The 17864-nt window shown below is 48.2% G+C and overlaps 7 protein-coding genes across 7 annotated transcripts; 3 read left to right on the top strand and 4 right to left on the bottom strand.

The window, feature by feature from the left end:
• Positions 1-84: 84 nt before the first annotated feature.
• On the top strand, positions 85-2070 carry TRUGW13939_08458 (uncharacterized protein; the record flags this gene model as incomplete). The annotated part of the gene is made up of 7 exons (XM_035491592.1): positions 85-186; positions 321-697; positions 767-895; positions 960-1290; positions 1343-1674; positions 1737-1836; positions 1894-2070. 7 exons carry the CDS (start codon positions 85-87, stop codon positions 2068-2070), a joined length of 1548 nt encoding a protein of 515 aa, XP_035347485.1.
• A 732-nt stretch (positions 2071-2802) lies between these two features.
• On the bottom strand, positions 2803-4054 carry TRUGW13939_08459 (uncharacterized protein; the record flags this gene model as incomplete). Its single annotated transcript, XM_035491593.1, has 4 exons — positions 2803-3594; positions 3658-3731; positions 3787-3823; positions 3890-4054. The coding sequence occupies 4 exons, from the start codon at positions 4052-4054 to the stop codon at positions 2803-2805; spliced, it is 1068 nt and encodes a 355-aa protein (XP_035347486.1).
• A 2372-nt stretch (positions 4055-6426) lies between these two features.
• On the bottom strand, positions 6427-8084 carry TRUGW13939_08460 (uncharacterized protein; the record flags this gene model as incomplete). The annotated part of the gene is made up of 4 exons (XM_035491594.1): positions 6427-7075; positions 7133-7345; positions 7413-7668; positions 7733-8084. 4 exons carry the CDS (start codon positions 8082-8084, stop codon positions 6427-6429), a joined length of 1470 nt encoding a protein of 489 aa, XP_035347487.1.
• Positions 8085-9790: 1706 nt separating this feature from the next.
• On the top strand, positions 9791-11825 carry TRUGW13939_08461 (uncharacterized protein; the record flags this gene model as incomplete). The annotated part of the gene is made up of 3 exons (XM_035491595.1): positions 9791-9847; positions 9975-10097; positions 10191-11825. 3 exons carry the CDS (start codon positions 9791-9793, stop codon positions 11823-11825), a joined length of 1815 nt encoding a protein of 604 aa, XP_035347488.1.
• A 248-nt stretch (positions 11826-12073) lies between these two features.
• On the bottom strand, positions 12074-13504 carry TRUGW13939_08462 (uncharacterized protein; the record flags this gene model as incomplete). Its single annotated transcript, XM_035491596.1, has 1 exon — positions 12074-13504. The coding sequence occupies one exon, from the start codon at positions 13502-13504 to the stop codon at positions 12074-12076; it is 1431 nt and encodes a 476-aa protein (XP_035347489.1).
• Positions 13505-14171: 667 nt separating this feature from the next.
• TRUGW13939_08463 (uncharacterized protein) lies at positions 14172-15867 on the top strand (the record flags this gene model as incomplete). The annotated part of the gene is made up of 3 exons (XM_035491597.1): positions 14172-14421; positions 14489-15491; positions 15555-15867. The coding sequence occupies 3 exons, from the start codon at positions 14172-14174 to the stop codon at positions 15865-15867; spliced, it is 1566 nt and encodes a 521-aa protein (XP_035347490.1).
• Positions 15868-16295: 428 nt separating this feature from the next.
• On the bottom strand, positions 16296-17201 carry TRUGW13939_08464 (uncharacterized protein; the record flags this gene model as incomplete). Its single annotated transcript, XM_035491598.1, has 4 exons — positions 16296-16314; positions 16388-16688; positions 16786-16915; positions 16992-17201. 4 exons carry the CDS (start codon positions 17199-17201, stop codon positions 16296-16298), a joined length of 660 nt encoding a protein of 219 aa, XP_035347491.1.
• Between the last annotated feature and the right edge of the window lie 663 nt (positions 17202-17864).

Here is a 17864-nt window from a genome sequence, read left to right on the forward strand (position 1 = left end):
CTTATTATTACAACCGGCGGCAGCCCGTTGAGAGTCACAAAGAAGAAAGGACATTGCTTGCTTTTAGTAAAATAATCGTCAATCATGAAGAAACCACCTACGGGGACCTGGATGCCCGCATGGGTGCCAGAGTCCACTGTTCTTCTGTCATGTCTACTCATGGTCTGCGCCATGGTCCAATCGGCGGTGAGTGGAACTTCCAGATGTCCCTTTTTGTTCGCGTTGGGAGATATAAAAGGAGAAATGAGAAAGAGAAAGATAAGGCAGAGGAGTGTTATCGCAGAGGGGCGTATATGAAAGTGTGCTGAACAAAGCTCTAGACAGGCGGATATGATGGTTCCATGTTGAACGGGCTCAATATTCTTCCGTCCTATACCGACTACTTCAACCTGAACCCGGCGACGACGGGGTTAAACACAGCTTCTGTGTTTATTGGATCCTTCTTTGGTACTCTGTGCTCTGGAATCCTGGCTGATCGACTGGGCCGCCGCCCAGCGATTTTCTGGGGATCCATTATCACATTGATTGGCATTATACTCCAAACTGCTGCGCAGAACATAGCCATGTTTGTTGTCGCGCGTATTGTGCTTGGCTTTGGATCGGCCATCTCGGGGGTTGCTGGCAGTGTTTATCTTGTAGAGACTTTTCCGAGTCGTTGGCGTGCTTGGGGTGTTGGCCTGTTAAACGACTTTTACTAGTATGTTATCACTTTTGACGCCCTTTCATCATGATATTGCATTTAATAACCGGAATCTTTCATGTACAGCGTTGGCGCGTTGATTGCTGCCGGAATCACTCTTGGAACAGGCGAATGGGACTCGACCTGGGCATGGCGAGCGCCGTCTCTTTTTCAAGGAATTTTCTCTCTTGCTTGTTTGATAATTCTCCCTTTTATGTGAGCAACCCCCCCTTCAAATGGCAACGATATCATATGTCTGATAATATAAAAATAAACACAGCCCCGAGTCACCTCGTTGGCTTGTCTATCAAGGTTATCACGATGAAGCGCGACTGACTGTCGCACTGACAAACTCAAAGGGGGACCAGTCCGATCCAGTAGCGCTGACAATCTACAAAGAGATTCTTGATACCCTCAACTGGGAGAAAAGCCAAGGCCGGACGATGAGTCCAAAGGAAATCATCAAGACCCCGGCATCCAGGAAAAGACTGCTGATTGGGAGTTCAGCTGGCCCGTTTTCATGTATAGCAGGAAATATCATCGCCTCTTACTACCTTGGATCAGAGCTGGATACCGCGGGTATTACCGACTCGACGGAACAGTTGAAAGCGGTGCGTTGCCCAGAAAATTTACTCGGCGCCGATATGCTGATTTGTATTCTAGAATGTAGTTCTCAATGTCTGGTGTCTGGCGTGCTGCCTTTTTGGAACTCAACTTGCTGCTAAATGGGGGCGAAAGCCGACAGCGTTACTCTCCCAGTCTCTTCTCATCATATGCCTCTTTATTATAGGTGGTCTATCTAAGATGTACGCCGATAATCCAGACGGGGCTTCCAATGCTCTTGTATATGGAAACGTGGCCGTGATGTTTTTATTCCAAGGGTTTTACTCCATTGCATGGACGCCACTTCTTTATCTATATCCGCCGGAAGTGATGAACTATTCGATACGAGCGAACGGATTGGCATTCTCATCCTTCTCGTTGAATGCGTTTGCGTGAGTTTTTTTCCCCTTCATTGACCGGTAGAAGGATCACCATAGCTGACGGAGGTTTATAGCCTGGTCTTTGTCTATATTATGCCAATTGGCTTGGATAATATTGGGTTTAAGATGTATATTATAAATGGTTCTTGGGATATTATCGTGCTTGTTCTTATCGTGAGTCCTCATTCTCCTTCTCATTAGTTAAACGCCACAGCTGACTGTAATCCTTAGGCCGTGTATTGGGTCGAGACCAAGGGCAAAACACTCGAGGAAATCGACGCACTTTTCGAAGGCGAGAAACATTCTTCTGTGCCGGACGTCGAACTGGTGCGTCAGGGCAAGGCACAAATTGACGTCAGCAAGGTGGAGCAGCAGATCATCGCTGAAGTGCAAACGGCGCATGAATGATGACTGTTGATCTCTGGCTAGGTTCTATTTCAGGGATGATCGCGGAGAGCAGAAGAAATAGTAGTAAATAGTCAGCTTTGTCTATGGTAACCAACTAACGATAATAATATATTAAATTAATGATATGTACATTGTGCAGTAATAATAATAATAACAATAATAAAGGGCGATCAATAAGAAATAGCGACAGGATATGTCATAAATACATGCGATACCAACCCATTACCATTAATACCACGCAAGCAAGGGTTAGTCCAACTCCAACCCTCCTGTCGCTGACCCACAACTCCAGATTGCTTTTCCGATTTTTCAATAGTTGTAACTTGTAACACACTTCCCCAGCCAGCCAATTGATGCTGGTCATAAATCGACCTGTCTCATCATAGCCGCCACCGCCTTGAATGTAACATACGGTGTACCCCGGCCCAGCATCAGCTAGCCCTTGTTGACGTACTTCGCACTGCCAAATTCGACGAGATCGTCGCCACTTGAGATCTTCTTATCTCATGGTTCAGACGATGTGAGTAAGAGACGAATGGGGAAAACGGCCAAAAACAGGCCAAAAAAAGAAAAAAAATTGGAAGAAAAAGAATGACAGTCAGTCCCACAACTCCATCGATACAAATTTCGATACAAATGCACTTGCGTCCAATCATCGCACCCTTAAAAAAAACTAAAAAAAACAATGAACCCAAACAAATAGTACATGGCCACGCAGAGAGATGTGTCACATCACACCGCTCGACCGGGCACCTCTGTAGAATCCATAGGTTCTGTTTTGAGCGAAATGTCTGTTTTCATCATGATCTGATTTGGAGCAATAGGGTCTTGGCTGCCCATGCCCCTGGGCCCAGGCAGGTTTTTCCAGTCGTCCGTAGCAGCACTGTGTCTGTGGTATCCCCGGGAAGAGGAAAAGGCACTGAGCTTGTAGGTGGGTCGGCTGTGCTGGGCTCTGCTAGTGAGTGTCGAGAACAGCCTGGGGACAAGCTGCTTGAGCGGGTGCTTGAGATATGGCAGACAGGCGCAGATGATACCGCAGTCGGCCTCAATGGCACTCCACAGCAAGGCGTCCCAGGATCCCCAGGTTGGGTCGTCCGTGTTGACACTCTGCACCAGCGCGTTGATACGAATAATGCTAGTAATGCAGACGAAAAGACCAAGGGCGAACATCAGCATGACACCAATCTTGCGGACCTTGTCCAACTGCAGCCTGGCCAGCAAGGGCATGGGGAGCAGACAGATCCAAATGTCGGTCGACGTAGTATAACCTGCCCACCACCATCGGAACCAGGCGTTGTTGATGCATGTGGAGTGAATTTCTTTATGCCATGACCCTTGCACCGGTAAACATTGAAAAATGGTGGCGAAGACGAATCCGATAACCCCGCCGAGAATCACTACCATCGTCCCATAGCAGATCATGTGAAATCTTTTGCTGGGGAAGATGCGGAGATAGAATGTGAGGAAAGAGAGTTTGGTCAGGCCAAGGACAAGTTTGTATGTGACTTGGAAGAGCCAGAAGTACTGTGAAAAATTTTTCCTCTCGTTAGAATTGAATCACCGCGTAGTATGAGTAGAAAGGCTTACCTTGAGTGCATCAACCCGACTCCCTCCCGTCTTCGCGATATCTGCCTTGTGACGACCAAATCCATAATAATTTGCTGGTTTGGAATGTTAGGCTTGGTGTTACACAGGAAAGATGGGTCAGTGACTTACCCAAATCACCAACTATTGTGGTAATTATTAACACAGTCTATTTGACAAGTGAAAAAAAGGTTAGAAACTCGAACAACAGGTCAGTCAGAAGGAAGAAAAATACCATTGATGCTGCAATAAGCATGTCATCTTTGTGTATGGCTTTTCGCATCATCCAGCCATTAAACAACCTGTACAGGACGAGGACCAGTGCAATGAAGCACAAGATCCCCGTCACGATCATGAAGGTCGGCCCCTTGTTGGGCACAGAATAAGGGCTTTCCGTCATGGTTGTGATGAATGCCTGCTGCAGCAAACAGGACGATATGGTATAAAGAGCGCGCCGCGAGTCAGGGAGTTGCGTCTGGGGAACAGTTTAAAAGAATGACAGGAAAAAAGGCATCACAGTACTAGTGCAAAAGGAACGATGGCCCTCTGTGTAGTATGGCCTTCACGAAACGTGGAGCCTTCGTGAGTGGAGACGATCGAGGGAAAAAGCAACAAGAAGTATAGTCTTGATGAGGTGTGATTCTTATGACTGGCTTATAGTAGTAACTAGTTAGCTAGTTATTGCTACACTGTACAGTCTCCCACCCTCCAAAATCTCCCCATCCTACAATAATACTAATACGTGGATCTTAGTGGCGGTCAATTCTAAACTCAAAAAAGTAACGCGGAAAATAGGCTGAAGGAAGCCTGGCCGGGGAAATAACAACATGATGGAGGACATTCCAAATCCTCCCGGGGTCCTATTCCAATAATCCAATTGATCCTCTCGCAAAGGATTGATTCAGTGGGCATCTGCCATCCTGGCTAAACTGTGCAAGTCTGCAAGAGTGCTATCAACTAGGAACCATGTTTTCCTGTTCCAATTGGCCCACTGGTCACTTCGAGAGTGGACTACAGCTACCGATGGCGCGCATAAACTCCATTGATTTTCTGGAATCTGGGTCCACATGTATGTCAAGAATCAGCAACGCAAACCAAGCCCCAAGGAAGACCAAAAATTTTCCTCCTTGAGGGCCAGATCGACATCCGGATAGGCCTTTGAACTTGACCTACATATTCTAAACAATCCTTCCTACTGGGACCTGGGCCAAAAAAAAAAAGAAGAAGCCACTTTTCGGCCCAACAACAAAACGAGAAGGATGGACTAACCTGTGGGACATCTGACGCAAGCTGCCATACGAGCGAATCAGAAGGGCTAGCCCGCTGGTATTTAGTATTTACAGCTTTACGCCGGGAATGAGCTAGAGACGGCAGATTTTCCGGGGGCCCTGGGCCGACTTAGCACGATAATACTCCGTATAGTCGGGGAGATTCGACACAGAGAAAGAAGCTAGAAAACGCTGGGCGAGGGAAAAAAAAAGAAAAAAGAAAACAACAAAATGTAACAGTCGCGAAGCAAGGGTGTGTGTCGCCAAGTTGCACCATCTGCAGTGGCTCAAACATGAGGGACTTCCCCAAGCCCTAAGAGGAAGTATCCTTGTGGCTATAAAAAAACCCAGGAATCGACCCGGAAATTGCCTATTTGGGAAGTTGCTTATGCTGGCGAGTGGAGATGGTGGGAATGAGGAATGAAAGCTGGAAACCAATCGGCAGCATGTTTCGCAACCCCCTAGAAACCCAGGTCGCCCGTGCGGAGAACGTCGCACTCGGTCGTATCCCTGGTCCCATTATTATTGCACGGCTGGACGGCGCTTCGAGAACCGCGATGGTGTTGGCGATCGACACAGTCCGGTCCACTTTCCGGTAATAATAGTGATTGTACGCGGTATTATTACTGAGCACTAGTACTGAGTACAGTTATGCAGTCGTACGGGAAAAATACACCACATAAGCCGATGAAAATTGGAGCCATGTTCCTTCGGACGTGCTTGGAGTTTGAGCCTTGTAAATTTGCGCATTGTGATCCGGCTCCTGATAGGCTGGCATATTATACCCTGCTTTAATTATTATAGGCCAATTATTTCTGTCTTGAATCTATCGCCGTTTCTCTTTTCCCTTTCTTGTATCGTTGCATCAACAGGGAAAGTGCGGAAGATCAAGTATAATACACCGTTGTTAATAGGCAATAGCCAGGGTATCTTATAGCTTATTCGAGGAATTATGTTTACCCTTGACGTCTCCCAAACGCTTACGCCACACAATAATTAATCCGAAGCCGTGAATTTCAATTTCAATCACAGACCCTAGTTAGTGGCGGCGGCCGTGACGCTGAAGCGTAACAATAATACGAGTATCTATCCGGTGGGATTTAGGGTTAGGGCCGGGTCATCCTGCCTGCGCCCCCGCGGTTCCTTCAAAAAAAATATTCCGACTGAGGCATTTTGTTGGGACCCTTCCCCTAGTTCCTGGAACAATGAATAACTAGTATATGTTCCAAGAAATTAGGAAGTTTGATTTCTTGGTTCAAGTGGTTGGGGTCTGAACTGACATCACCGAGTACGGAGTCGCTGTGCAGGTATCATAATACTACTACTACTACTACTACTGCTAATAATGATATTCTGTTCAATTATACAATTAAAAAGTATGTACCGACCCATCGCTCAATAAGAAATACACTGAAATTCCCCAAGCCCAACACTCAAAGCGCACACGTGATGAAAAAGACGTCCATAAGCAAGTAAAAAATTTCATACACAACCATTAAATCAATCATAGTTGGTAACGGAAATCGGGATGGGCATCGCCCATCTTTTGGATCTCCTCGCGCTGCTCGTATTCGTACAACCCAGCAGACGGGCTCTGTACCTTGTCCCGCCGACTGTTCTCCCGGTTTAGGAAGAAATAGTAGATGGTGTTCGTAATGAGTCCGAGGACTGCAAAGGCGAGACCAACGCCGAAACCAACTGGGTACTTGGGGCTCTGGTTAGTAATGAAAACATTGCCGGATACAAAGGCACCGCAGTTGCCGAACCCGGTAAGAATGCCCATGGCAACTGTTCGCTTAACGCCCTTGCCCATATTGGTGCAGAGCCAAACAACGAGAGTGGACATGTTGATGAACGCGCCCAGGGAGACGAAGAACATGGCCATGTAAAGCACTCCGGCGCTGCTTGTGTGCGCCAGCTGGATGGACCAGCCGATGATGGTCATCACAGATCCAAATACAGTAAACAGGAATCGGTGGTCCAGATAGTCACTCAACCATGCACTACTCAACGTGAACACAAAAGAGGTGGCATAAACGGGAATAGTGTGCCATTGAGCATCAGTCGAAGTCCAGCCCAAGTCCTTAAGAATAGTAGGCTGGAATGCTACCAGCGAGCTGGCTGTTTCCTCAGCGGACATGTACCCAATAACACTAGACGTAATTAGCTTCAAGAGTATTCAAATTCGTGTGACCAAGGCATATGCTTACCAAACCCAGATTTTCCAGTCTGCAAGCATTGGCAGAATGCGCTGGAAGGTAATCTGATCATTCTTCACACTGCCTCCATCTTGCTCCATCCGAGCCTCGAGAAGAGCTTTCTCATCTGCCGTCAAGAATGAAGCGTTTTCGGGGAATGGCACGATAATGAAGAATCCGATAATACTGACGCCCATGGTGATAATGGCTTCCATTACGAAGATCCTGCACTATGCGTTAGAAATGCAATACATACTAAACATCGCGGGAACTTCTTGTTCTAGAAACCTACCATTGCCACGAGTCAAGACCACCTCTGCCATCTAGTTTTGCCAACAAGGTGGAAAAAAGACCATTGAAAGCACCAGCAGCCATGTTTGCGCTGAAAAAGACAGCATATCGGCGTAGGAATTCGTTGCGCTTGTAGTAGCAGCTGATCAGATACGCGCACCCGGGAACAAATCCTGCTTCGAACATGCCCATAACAAATCGACAGGCAATCAAACCGGAGGTAGTTTTGGTGAGACCTTGGCCAAGAGTTACGAGACCTATTTCGGCTTTTGCGTCAGTGACTGTCAACCGGATCTGGAGCTATGGATTGTAAGGACTTACCCCAGCAGAACATGTAAACTGCAAGAAGCTTGGGTCCAAATTTCTTGACCAACAGGTTGGCCGGAACACCGAAGACGACATATGAAACAGTGAAGATGGTCACGGCGATATTGTAGTCGTTACCCTCCATCTTCAGCGCCTTGGTCATACCAGAAATCTTCGCATTTCCGATGTTCGAGCGATCAAAGAACGAGACGAGGAATAAACACCAGAGAATGGGAATAATGCGAATATCCAATTTGCGAAGAAGCTTTTTCTCGAGCTCCTTGTCAATGTATTTGCCGTGCTCGTTTCCAAGTCGTGACGAGAGTTCCATGCTGGAAGTCGCTGTTGCGGTTGTTTCGACGCCCATGGTTTTTTCAATTCGGTCAATCGACCTCGACATTATAACAAAGAATAATTACGCGAAGCACATGTAGCGACTTGAAAGAATGTAGAAAACAACAAAAAATAATGTTGAGCTTGATAGCAAGGTGGGGGGAAAAAAGAGTGGAAATCCCAAACTGCAAGCCTGGAACAAAGTGTGCCTGTCCCTCACAACGTGGATTATTATTTGAAGGAACGCGGGGAGATAAGACAGAAGAGATGTAGGTTGGACAGGGGTGGTTGAAGCAAGTCAGGAAAATTCCCCGGAAAGTTTCATGCAGGGCCAAGAGGCTGGAGCCACGCAATCATGGCGGACCAAGCCGATTCAAACGCGAGAGGCTAGAAGCCAGATGGCAATGGATATGGACCAAAGAAGGTGGCAACTTGCAAGTGCAGCGCCGCAAATACGGAGCCGGAGGTGGTACTACGTAGTTTACTTGTTCGGGTCAGATCTACACATTTAGTCGTTATTTGCCCTAAGCTTGGCACTGCTATACGTAGTACAAACCCCTGGCAGACAACGACACTTCGTCAATACCAGTGACAAATTGAATATCAATGCTGCAGAAGCTTCAATTGTCCTTATACCTCTCGTCTCGGGCCGATACTACGGAGTACTGATAGAGGAAGCTGATAGTAATAGAGCATGGTCAATGCAGGTTAACCCCTGTGATGTTGGCTCCGAGTCCCCATCTTCGGAAGATGTCTGGATCTTTTTTTATCAACGATGCAACGCTACAGCGGCTACGAGTACGGAGTACGGAGCACACATGTAAACTTGCGTGAGGGTGGAGCCAACCCTGGATTAGTCTCACGCAGGTATGTAATTTTTGTGTACGGAGTACGGAGCAGCCAAATAAGCATGTAGTGTGCACTAGCCATGCCCCATTTTTATCTCCAACTTCGTACTACGGAGTACTATACATAGAATGGCGCGTAATTGCATGCAGGTTGATCCCCTCGTTGAAGATTGGAACCGGTCCCACAGCTTGTCTTCCTTGGTGCAGCGTGATGACGAACAATGGAACCACTAAATTACTAATAGTAGTAGTCCTGATAGCAAGGACAATAATCACGACAATCTTAAGGAACTAAAGGAATAGTCGACATGCAAACTTTTGATCTTCGCGGGCGGCGGGCCAAGGATTAGCCCTAGCCTAAAATGGTAAGTATTACCATACTAAGCAAGGTTCTTGCATAAGCCTTCTAGTAGCGCGATACAGGTCTGTTACCAGCTTTGGTAACTTTGGTATTCCGGTTACCGTCTGCACTTTCGTTGCCGAAATGCACCCATGATTGTTTGAGCTGCGTTTAGTAGGCGGTCCTATTCGTCCACTGTGTTTGAGGCTTCGACTGGCCTTTGGTTAGCTGCAATTGTTTCAGACAATGTTCCGAGCGAATGGCGCGGTGCCATTAGTAGTAATTTAGCACCATGTTACTAACACGCACTGAAAGTCTGGATGAGCCTGTACATCGTTGCCACAAAAGGCGAATAAAGCCGCTTGTACAGCGATATCACCTATAAACCCATCCATATGTGAGTGGATTCTTGAGTGCCGATTGCCGTCAGCCTATCCTTGTTCAATTTTCAGTGTTCACTGCTCTTTCAAAGCCTGCGAAAGTGATCTGCTTGAAAAACGTCCACACGGAACATTTGACAGCAAGTGAACATCACCGCCAAAAATAGTTGAGATGTCTGACAAGGCTTCATATATCGTGGCAGATGCGTTTCTTGACGCATTGGCAGAGGTGAGTTTTTTTTCTTTTTTTTAATTCACACCAATTCTTGGCAAATAATCAAAAATATCCTATCCTACCTTTCCCCGTCTATCCACGTCTATGCTCGGTCTCCTTATGTAACCTCAATGAAACCTAGGCCGGCGTCGATTTTCTATTCACAGTACTTGGCTCTGATCACCCAAGTATCATTGAGGCATATGTGCGCCGACAAAAATGTCTGAAAAAGCAGTTTCCCCGTATGGTACTGTTCCAACATGAGGTATGTTACTAACACGTACCGGAGTAAGCCTCCGGGTGTGTCTCATACGATTACGAGGGGAACTTATTAATTAGTTAAACTTGCGTCTCTTAGTTTGCCGCTATGTCTGCAGCTGATGGCTATGCCAGAATCACGCAGCGACCCGCGTGTGTAATTGCGCATGTGGACGTTGGTACCGCTGCGCTGGGGCAGGGCTTGCATAATGCGTCCAGTGGCCGCGCCCCTGTCATCATCTTCGCAGGAGTGGCCCCCTCAACCCTTTATGGGGAGGCCCCTGGGTCTAGATCGGAGCATGTTCAATGGTATCAAGATGTTCAGAACCAGGCTGCCATTGTGGCTCCGTATAGTCGATACAGTGCAGAAATCAAGTCTGCCAGCCATGTACAAACAGTCGTCCATCGAGCTGTCCTCATGGCCACCACAGGATCTCCAGGTCCAGTCTATCTCACTGCGACCCGAGAGATCTTGGCCCAGCCGATTGAGTCTCTAGAGCCTCGACAGCGACCTATCCCATCCTGTCGGCTCGGAGGCCTGTCGGCAGATGCCATTGAATTGATAGCTAATGCACTGATTGAAGCCAAAGCACCCCTGGTTATCACAGGATATCTAGGACGAAACCACCAAGCAGTGAAGAACCTGATTGCTCTCGCAAACCTCATCAAAGGCATTCGGGTCTTCGACTCGGAAATCCGTGAGGTGTGCTTCCCGGCTGACCATCCAGCCTGGGTGACACGAGGCACTGGCGCAGCCAAAGTCGTGCAGAATGCCGATGTCATCATCGTCGCTGATGCAGATGTGCCCTGGATCCCGACCAAGGTCAGGCCATCGCCATCTGCTCAGATCTTCCACATTGATCTTGACCCACGAAAGGAGAAGATGAACATCTTTGACATTGGTGCCACGGCGACATTCCTTGCTGACAGTGGCGCTGCTTTGGCGCAGCTAACCGAGTACATAGAAAAGTCCGGCAAGGTCTCAGCCGATACATACGCCGAGCGATGGGAAGCTGTCAAGGCCAGTTTCGCAGAAGGTCAGAAACTGGTTTCCGACCGTGCGTTGAAGGCGTTGGAAACACCAGATTCTCCAGCCACTGTTGATTTCTTGTTGCATTCTCTCCGCTCTGTTGTACCGTCCGACACATTCTTCGTTTCAGATTCTGTCACCAACCAGGTTTTACTCAGCGAGCAGCTCCGTTTCACTCGGCTAGGATCACATATGACAAAGGGTGGAAGTGGTCTCGGCTGGGCCGGTGGTGCTGCTGTTGGCGTGAAGCTCGCAACGAAGCTTTACGATCTGACTGACCGGCCGAACCCTCGTCGCAAGGACTCAACCGATGATGCCGGTCAAGAAGACCCTTTTGTCTGCATGATCACGGGCGATGGTAGCTTCGTATTCTCAGTCCCCTCCGCTGTATATTGGGCAAGTCACCGACACAATTGTCCCTTCCTCACAGTTATCTTGAATAACGGTGGATGGCGTGCCACCCGTCAGTGCATTGTGGATGTCCATCCGCAAGGTGTTGCCTTTGACACTACTAATGAGGATCTGGGGATTTCACTTGAACTTGACGGGCCGAATTATGGCGAAATCGCCAAAGCCGCTGCCAATGGACACCTGTGGACGAAGAGAGTCAGTCGCGTGGCGGATTTGGAGCAAGCCCTGATCGAAGGCAAGAATGTAGTCATGGAGCAGAAGATCTCTGCTGTCATCGATGTGATTGTTAAATGAGATGAACAGAGTCTGATCCTCGAAACGCAATCGATAACCATACCTTGATGTAAAGCTGCTTGCTTATATAGCCTGAATGAATATACGAACGAGTTATGAAGAGCCGTGCTATTGTTTTGCCCTGAGAGTTTTCCGAATTAGGTCTATTTTCGTAGATTATCTATAAGAAGAGAGTTGCGCAAATATAGTACAGAATTAATACCGTCTAACGCTCTAGGCCTGTTTCAAACGGGTCTTCTTGTCCTCGGCTATTTGGACTTTGGTGCGTTAATGTCAAAATCGAAGCGGTCAGGGATCTTAAGTCCAGCATCCAGATGGCCCTGCATCTCCAACAACGATACCCCATCTCGAAAAAGCCAGGGGTCTCTTGTGTCTCGTTGCCATGCCTCCATATCTTGTCTCATGCCTGCAAGGACATCGGCATACGCGGGGTCACTCGCAACGTTGTTCACTTCTCTTGGATCTTGTTCCATGTCAAATAGTTCTTCGGCCGGGCGACGAATGTATGCCTCCAACGTGCGCCGTCCGATTTTCACGGGTCCGTCAACGTTTCTCATACCTTCCCATGACAATGAGGCATAGAGATCCGTTGAAAAGGGAAAGTCCAGTTTCCAAGCGATATTGCGGTGGTATTTGTATCTCGTGGTTCGGATGAAGCGAGTCGGATAGTAGTTTGTGATTTCGTGAAAAGTATGCGACCCAAACACCTTGGTCCATGCATCATCCAGTGATGTCTTTGTCATGATCGGTAAGAATGACCTACCACGTCGGAGAGGGGTGTTTTGCGAAGTAGTTGGGGGCGACTGGTATCCAGCCCAGTCTAGAATAGTTGGCAGAATATCGGTGTACGACACCAGGTTCGCATTGAGTCCAGATGCTGTGACCCCGGGTTGCCGGACAACAAACGGCAAGCGTATGCCTGCGTCATACAATGTGGTCTTGGAGTTGAGAAAAGGAGGCCCGTTGTCGCTCATAAACATGACGAGAGTGTCTTCGTCGTGTCCATATTGTTTCAAATATTTCATGATTAGACCAAGGCCTCTGTCAACTCGGGCGATCGACCGATAGTACTCGGCAAGTTCCGAGCGGACCTCTGGCAGATCACTCAGGTATTCTGGCACGACGACGTCATTGCTGGTATACAGCGGATCCTCTGCCGACACAGTCTCGTCCCCATTGCCAAAGCCGCCTCTGGTATGGTCACGATGCGGATCCATGTAGCCCACGGTGAGGAAGAACGGCCGTCCGTCTTCTGCGGCAGTTTTGAAGAACGATTCGGCTCGGTCAGCCACCCACTTCACGTCACGCGTCGGGCTTTCATCGACTACCTCCCATGGATATATGGACATAGGGCCAACGTGTATTTTGCCAACGATTCCCGTCAGATAGCCGTGCTCCCGCAAGAGGCCTGGGGCCGTCTCCACGTGGTCGAACGTCATGAAGTGATGCGTGTAGTGGTTCAGACCATACTGACCGTTCTCGTGGGTGTGCAGTCCGGTATAGATGACCGAGCGGCTGCCGCTGCAGGACGCAGTGCTTGCAAAGGCATTGTCGAAGACCACGCCATCCTGGGCGAGGCGATCTATGTTGGGGGTGTCGACGGTGTTGTCTCCATAGCATCCCAGCGCCTTTCCCAGATCGTCAGCAATGACCAGGAGGACATTCCGCTTGCGAGACATTTTACGGACGAGAAGGAAGCGTCTTCCTCGGACGACACCAGTTGTCGACTGCTGGGGACAGCTAAATAGTAGTTAATAGACGAGCGCATGGCGAAGGCAGCCTCAATCCTCGTCCTTCGGTGGACCTCCATTTGTGTGTGGGGCCGATGACGCGCAGGCGGCCAACAGTGGCGCACAACGGGCAAGCGATCTATTGATTTCCTGCTGGTCGGAGAGTTTTTTGAAAGATGAGTTTGGCTGTGACTTGGTGGTGGAGGTGGAGACGAGTCACGCAGGAAGCAAGGCCCAAAACGTTCGGCAAGTCGGAATCGCCCGGTGCCGCCCATTGTCCAATCGCCGCCTGCCAAAATCTACCCGCTGTCAACACTTGCAAGTTAGAGCTCGCCGCTAGAACGCGCTTTCTCAGCCTCTTCTCCCTCCATTCCTCGCTAGCATCTCCATCCCACGTGCGGTCTTGGCCCAATTCGTCGTGATGGCACTGCATTAGGAACGTTGTATCGGGATATACGGCTTTTAGCACCTTCACACTATCGATTGCGGCGTCCAGACCCCACGATGTGGTTGGGTCGGCCGGCTGTCCAGTGCAACAACATCTCAATTAGGACCTGAGAGTAGTAGAGCTTACGTTTATGGGGCCCGGTCCATCTATATGTGATCCGACGGCGCCATGGCCCCTAAGCTTATCACGAGGAACCGCATATCCTCACACTTCACACCGCGTCTAGGAGCGGCGGTTGGCCTGATTGCTCTGTCGACGCTGAACTACGGGCTTGACAACCAGGGCATTGCTACTAGCCAGGCTATGACCACGTACAAGAAGCAATTCGGTGAATATGATCCGAGTCTCGGCGAATATGCCATTCCCACTTTCTGGTCGTCTCTCCTGAACAGCCTGAACTTTGTTGGGTTTGCGATAGGTGTGTTTGTTGTGCTGTGTTTGTGGTTTGTTTCCTGTACAAGTTGCTAATCGCCGGGCCCTGTTAGGTTTATTTGTTGGCAGTATCATCAGTGCCCGGCATGGCCGTCGCATGGCCATGTTCTGCATGTCCATTTGGGCCATGGTGTCAGCCACCGTGCTCATCACACCTCGTCACATTGAGCAAGTTCTAATTGGTCGTATTTTGAACTATGGATATGTTGGAATGGAGCTTGCTACCTGCCCGCCGTTCCAGGCCGAAATCATCCCTGCTCCTGTTCGGGGATTTGCTGTGGGTACATACCAGAGCAGTTTGCTGCTTGGCGGCATCATCATCAATAGTGTATGCCGCGGGACCTCCGGTATTCCAACTAATGCAGCCTGGAGGACCCCAATGTTCTTGTTTTACGTTGTCCCAACGATCGTGGCCGCCTGCATTTGGTTCATCCCGGAGTCTCCCCGATGGTTACTGTTGCAAGATCGGGTAGACGAAGCCCTAGACTCGCTAGAGAAACTTCGAGGCTCTAGGAGAGATGGGTATGATCCACGAGAAGAACTTGCTCTCCTGCAGAGGTCGCTTCTAGAGGAACAGAATCAAGGAACCTACGCCGATCTTTTTCGGGGAAGTAACCTCAAAAGAACGCTTATAGCTATGGGAATGAACTTTTTCCTTCAGGCGACAGGGTCTCCATTCACTGCTGCCTACGGGACTCTATTTGTTCAATCATTGGATTCATTGAATGCGTTCGACTACTCGATCATGAGCTCGTGTATCAACACATTTTGCTGTGTCGTGTCTATCTCTATTACCGACAAAATTGGACGCCGACCCATCTTGCTGCTTGGCTCAGCTTTACAGGTGGTGTGGCTGTTCAGTATGGCAGGCATAGGCTTGCATCACAACTTATCACTCGTTCAAAAGCAGGTTGTTATCGCCGCAACAGCTCTGTCCTCGGCTAGCCTGTGTTTCAGTTGGGATCCACTTAACTACATCATTACGACCGAACTACCTGCATCCAAACTGCGTGACAAAACCCAACGTGTTGCATCGATTGTGAGCATTCTTACCAAGTATGTCTCCCCCCCTTTTTCTGTCTTTGATAACACGTGCACATGCTAACCTGGGTATTCTAGCTTCACGTTCTCTTTCAGTACCCCCTACCTCCTCGAAGAGCCCTATGCAGACCTCAAGTCCAAAGTGGGCTTTATATTTGGCGGTCTCGCCATTTTATCATTCGTTTTTGCCTATTTCTGCGTCCCGGAAATGAAAGGCCGGTCACTTGAAGAGATCAACCAGATGTTTCAAGATGGCGTTCCCGTTCGACAGTTCAGAACCTATAATGCGGCAGACAGTACATCCTTGAATAAAGCGAATAGAACATCACATGACGAAATTACACCAGGCGTGCAACTGACAAGACTAGAGGGACAACACCGACCATATTAATTCTCTGTCAAATTTTGAAGAAACCAGATGCGCTAGTAGGCTGGAAGCTAGCGCATGTACAAATTTCGGCTTGTATATCTATATCTTGGTCATTTCCGTGGGTATATAGTGAGGGACATGACTCGTATATTTCGTTGACATATTATATCATCAATTGATTAATTTCACATACAGAATACAAAAAATAATATAGTTTTATTTCATTGATATCATCACGCGGGTAAAAGCGTTCGTCTAACTTTCTTCCCTGCCAGCCATGATAAGTTGACATCGTGTGCAGTACATGTAAGCTACATACGCAATGGATGCTATTCGCTCCATCCATCCCCTCCATGATCCCTAGCAAAATGAAAACAAGCGCTCTGACACTCCGAACAGAAACAACCAAGCCATAATAAGTGTTATACAGCAATGCAATGCTATTTCGTCTAGATAAGGTGTTTCGATCTGTAATCGTGTTAGAGAGAAAAAAAAAAAAAAAAACAAGAGGAAGCAGGGAGTAAAAAGGCAAAAAACACACCTGAAATAAGCCCGCAGGTAAACAACCTGCCACGCACCCAATCCAACCAACATACCCATAGTCCCAAAGGCGAACCATTTCACACGCTCGTTGGTCGACTCATTGGTATCACGCAACTTTTGCTCGCGCTGACGCAGGTATTCCATTTCATTGACAATCTCCGCGACCACCTCTTCGATTCGTCGCAGGTCTGTCTCGACGGGCTTCAGCTTGTCTTGCGCCTGAATGCTGGACCAGTCGCGCGCGTCGGCGCCGATTTCAATGTCGAGTTCGATTTCACGGCTCGGACTGTTTCCGGCGCCTGAATATTTTTTGGTCACAAAAGTCAGCACTCTACGAAATAAATCAAAGCAAGGCCCATTGGGTGGTTGGTGAAAAAAAGGGAAAAAAAAACATACGGCGGCCATCGGTAATCAAGTTCTCGAAACAAACGTCAAAAGCGGTATCTGAGGCTGGTGTCAAAGTCTGGCGGTTCTCGCCAACAACATCCTTGGGACGGCCGTAATCGTTGCCGAGGGCATCTTTGATCTATTTGTCCCCATTCCATCCACTGTCAGTCCAGATCCATTCCATTCCTGCAAATCTGAGGAAGCCCAAAACGTACGTGCATGTTGACAACCTGTCCATCACCTTTCGAGCCCGACACAATCGCCGTCACGACGACGAGTTGTCCGCCGTTGACAAAGTTGCGGATGCATCGCTCGTTGCTGTGGTGTTGCGCCGCAAGGTCGAATCGCAAGGCAGAGCCCAAGCCGGCAAAAAGCAAAAAGCAAAGGCTGACGATGGCCTTGAGGTTTGATGTAGACAACCCCATTGTGCGGTTGTGTGTGCCTATGCTGTGTGTGGCTGGCCGTGTTTTGGTCGTGTAGTCTGTCTTTCTACCTCCGGATTGAAGCCAGCTATCAAAACGACCGAAACAGTAAGGGGCGCGTGGCTCCACCAAATACACCCGGATCAATATTGATCCGACAAATCCAACTATACGGCCCGCTACGTACCATACTGGCTACTTGAGTACTTTTAAGTAACTTGAATAATACCAGATTTAGATCACTGAATACTGTTAATGTTGCTAATTAAATTGGTTTCATGTCCGTAGCACTAACTATTTATTGTAACTCGCAAGACATGATTCATCCCGCATTTACACATATGACAAGAGTAGAAGAGAAGGAAATTTTGATGTCGCTAGATATCTCCAAAATAAGAGCAAAGGTAATATCACAAGAAAATAAAAGTCCCAAGATCTTGATCCAAGACAGAGAAAAGAGGTATCACAAACGAAAAAAAAAGGCCGCAATTATCAAACAATGTATTAAAGCAAGCGGAAGGAAACTTTGCGCTCGTGGAAGAATAGAAGGAAAATGTTCATCAAAGGAATCGGAGGATATCGATATAGGACGCTCAGGAGCGGAAATCGTAGTAAAGTGCGTGAAAAAGAAGAAGAAAAAGAGAGGGGGGGTTCGTGTAATCGGAC

The sequence above is a fragment of the Talaromyces rugulosus genome, chromosome IV (genome assembly GCF_013368755.1).
Source record: "Talaromyces rugulosus chromosome IV, complete sequence".
Taxonomy (NCBI): Eukaryota; Fungi; Ascomycota; class Eurotiomycetes; order Eurotiales; family Trichocomaceae; genus Talaromyces; species Talaromyces rugulosus.